At 38.7% G+C, this 4,241-nt stretch overlaps 1 protein-coding gene across 1 annotated transcript in view; it reads left to right on the top strand.

The window, feature by feature from the left end:
* The first annotated feature begins 114 nt into the window (after positions 1-114).
* The window catches only part of LOC143292324 (uncharacterized), a 79,088-nt gene continuing 74,961 nt past the window's right edge, over positions 115-4,241 (top strand). Inside the window, exons 1-2 of the mRNA XM_076602513.1 lie at positions 115-194; positions 3,865-4,004. Coding sequence (XP_076458628.1) covers positions 3,890-4,004 — 115 coding nt within the window. The 5' untranslated portion in view covers positions 115-194; positions 3,865-3,889. The remainder of the gene's footprint in view (positions 195-3,864; positions 4,005-4,241) is intronic.

Genomic DNA, 4,241 nt, shown 5'->3' on the forward strand with positions numbered 1-4,241 from the left:
AAGCAGGCCAATGCTAATTTCGACCAATCAGCTGTCTGTAAACATCAGCTCATGCTGCCTATTTATAAAGATCCCTACGATTGGTTGATTATTAGAACAGGGGCCATCATCCTGCAAAAGTACAAGCCAATGTTGGGAACACCTCGTGTTTATCACAGCAACCGATAAATCTACCCCTCACCATCATCAATTTCGTAAGGGTTACAGGTTGTTGTTAACTCATTTTGCCAGGCAGCTCCTAGTACTTAGCTTCTTTTATCAAAACGCTGACAAAACCTTGCATGATACGAGCGCACTCGCTTGCTTGTAGTAAAGTGAGTGTACTGCTATGAACTCACTCACTCTCTCTCTGTCTCTGTCTCTTGTCTGTCTGTCTCTCTCTCTGTATATCTGTATATATCCATGTATGTATACAGTTATGTTAAAATAATGTGTGTGCTCAGTGTTTGTGTGAATCATCATCATCATCTGTGTGTTATGTGCGTGCGTGCGCGCGCGCGCGTGTGTGTGTATGTACTCATGCAGTGTGTGTGTGTGTGGTGTTGCTCAGTGTGTGTGTGTGTGTGTGTGTGTGCCCAGTCTGTTATAGTGCGTACATGTTTATGCCCTGTCTGTTTCAGTGATTACCCATTATTATTGTTATTGTAATTGTTGTTATCGTCATTGTTGTTCATGATGTTGTTATTGATTTTAGGTTTGTTTTATTTACTTTCCTTTTCTCTGAGGGCTGGATGTGTAGATAACACACACACACACACACACACACACACACACACAGAGTTTGTTTTGTCTCTGCATGTCTCCTCCATCTCTTTTTTTTCTTCCCTTCGCTCTTCTCTTTTTGTCTGAATGTCTGCCCCATGTTCAACAAAGTTTTAATTTTGATAATTTCCTTTGCTTACATAGGGTTCGTCTTACATATGGTTTTCTATCTTTTATTTTGTTATGAGTAGTGAATACAAAATGTGTATTGATAAAAAGAATTGAATATTCTGTCTGTCTGTGCCTCACGCTTTCATGAATATCTTAATTTTTCCCTCTCTTTCCTTTACATATATCCATATATGGCTATATATGTCTTTTTATTTTCGTTATCATTCATTGATCAATTGATGATCCAATTTTTCATATTGTGTATCTTGTCTGCTCATGGGCATGTATATCATCAATTGCATTTGTATTACTTGTTGAAACACTGCCTTTTGTATCTTTCTGTTACATTTTCCTCCATTTCAATGTTGTAGTTTATATATATATAACATGTATGTGTGCATGTATATTCTCTCAGCCCCTCTCTCTTTTTCTTATATAATGTCTTATCACCTGCTTTGGATAGGGACTAGGTGTAAAACAACAGAACAGAGCTTATCTGTTATCTTCAGAAACAAAGAATTTTAAAATTATCTTCTCTCTCTCTCTCTCTCCCTCACTATCTCTCTCTCCCTCCCCAGTCCAATGTAATACTAATATGGATCTCTTATTATTTAAGAATAAGTTTGTGAAGTCTCATGTAACTAACCATTTATACGCATGATTACACATGGTCAACCTATAATTTCTAAGTAGTGAAACAGTGTACGTGTTGTATATGATCATGTATTTCTATATTGAAGACTGAAAATATCATTAATGTAAGTATCAAATGAGGTAATATTTGCATATGGATTACTTTATGTCAATTAATGCAATAACAATATTGTTTGGAATGCTTTTGAAAAGTGAATCATAACTTCACCATGTTGTCAACGACACCCTGCCCCCCCCCCCCTCCCCCCTTACCCCTGAAAGATTTGGCTTCCCTTATGTTGTGGCCCAAGGCCAATGTAAAACGAGTTCAAGTTCGAGTTCTCTCCCCCCCCCCCCTTCTCTCTCCCTCTCTCTCTCTCTTCCCTGTCTCTCAGTGTTGACACATTGCTCCTCGTTAGGTATATTCCTCTTGCAGCCATTTCATTGGTGTATGCCAGCATATGTCATGCGATTAAGTCATTAGAATTGTTATATTGCATCAGTTTACTTTTTTTTTTTTATCACAGCTCATTTCTCTCTGAGGAATTTGGGATAATCCCCTTTGGAAAGTGGACCACCCTGCCATGCATTGGAATTACACATAGTTATGATAATTTGATATGATATGGATATCTATACAGCACCTATCCTCAGTCTGAGACCAAGCACTAAGTACTTTACAGTCATTTGTGCAACAGGCTGCCAATCTGAGTAGAACCGGCTGCCATTTGGGTGTTCATCATTTGTTTCCTGTGTCATTCAATCAGGTTTCAGTCGTGTACACATATAATTTTACAGACATGCAACATTTATGTGTATCACCGTTTTGTTTATTTACCCCATCAAGTAGGCAGCCATACTCTGTTTTTGGGGGTGTGCATGCTGGGTATGTTCTTGTTTCCATAACCCAACGATCGCCGACATGGATTAAGGATCTTTAACATGTGTATTTGATCTTCTGCGTGCATATACACACGAAGGGGGTTCAGTCATTAACAGGTCTGCACATAAATTATGTTGACCTGAGAGATCGGAAAAATCTCCACCCTTTACCCACCAGGCGCCGTTACTGAGATTCGAACCAGGGACTCTGAGATTGAAAGTCCAAGGCTTTAACCACTTGGTTGTTGTGCCTGTCATTAACCAACCATTTCCACTGATTCATGCATAAAAGCACAAGCACATCATGCATGAGACTGACGTAAAGTTTCAATGTGTGATACAGGTGCATGATAAGAAACTAAGAAAGGTTCTGGGCATCTTAAAGAAAAAAACACCAAAAAAAAAAAAAAAACCAAAAGAAAAATCGAAACAAAAAATCAGGAAAAATTCAGTTTCAGTTTTAGTTTCTTAACTCACTCAGTACGGCCAGTCCTCTCTTCTCCTCTACACAGACCCCTCGGATGTCCAGTGGGTGTCTGAATGACCCAACCTTTAGCTTCTGTCATCAGAATTGTGGTATTCTTTGTCAACATTCACCTCTTCAGTATAAGAGCCTTCCGCTCGCAATATTTTGATGATGGTAATTGGGGTGAAACGCTGTTAACGTTGATTCTTTCGCCGTTCGTATGGAGAGAGTTAATGAGGCATCTCTGTGTTTGGACAAATCCTTAAACGAAATACCATCTGCTGGGCAGACGCCAGACTAGCAGCATAACCCAACATCTTTAGTTGAGCCTTGAGTGCATACATGCATATGTGTTCCTGTCACGATGGATTTCTTCTACATAATTTTTCCAGAGGATGGCAATAATGTCGCCATGGGTTCTGTTTCAGTGCGCCAAGTGTGTGCCGCACACATGACCACGGTTTTATCATCTCATCCGGATGCCAAGATGTTCTTTTTTTTGATTTTACTGTCAAAACTTGGGAGAAAGGTTGAGACCTTGAATCGAACACAGACCTTTACTGTCACGTTTGTTGCATATCTGTTATGCATGTGTGGGTGTATGTGTGAATGTGTCTTCATGTTTTACATTTATTTGCTTATTTATCATCATTGTTGTCTTATTTATTTATTTATTTATTATTATTATTATTATTTTATTATTATTATCATTACTACTACCTTTTTTATATCATAATTATTATTTATTTATTTATTTATTTATTTATTTATTTATGTAAGCTTATCTATTATTTATTCACCTTTTTTTTTCTTTTTCTTTTTTTTTTTCTAAGAGCGTTGGGTTACGCTGCTGGTCAGGCATCTGCTTGGCAGATGTGGTGTGGTGTATATGGATTTGTCCGAACGCAGTGACGCCTCCTTGAGCTACTGAAACTGAAACTGAAACTGTCACAGTAGTGGCAGAGATAAGCGCAGCACCTTAATCTTTCTGCCATGTTCCTTCTTTACAGCACAGACTCGGAGATCTGTCGAGCTATGGGAGTGTACAGCAGCAGCTTTGTGGTCAGCCCTCAAGACAGCAACGCGGTCAGCAGCTACAGTCACCCATCCAAGCCTAACTGGATCACAGCTCATGCCATTTCCACAGAACGTAAGTCCATCACTCTCTCTCTCTCTCTCTCTCTCTCTCTCATGCTTTTTCCGTGAAGTTTGTATCTATACCTACATGCAGTGACTTTATTTTATTTCTACCTTTGTGCTTTAATGTTTTTACTTGTTCGCCTGTAAATTGGATGTTATTACCTGTAACATCTGCATCAGCAAATTAATCACTTTTGTATATGTGCAGTGGTAAAGTTGTGCTTCTCTATTTTCTTTATGTCCGCTG

The sequence above is a fragment of the Babylonia areolata genome, chromosome 18 (genome assembly GCF_041734735.1).
Source record: "Babylonia areolata isolate BAREFJ2019XMU chromosome 18, ASM4173473v1, whole genome shotgun sequence".
NCBI classification, from domain to species: Eukaryota; Metazoa; Mollusca; class Gastropoda; order Neogastropoda; family Buccinidae; genus Babylonia; species Babylonia areolata.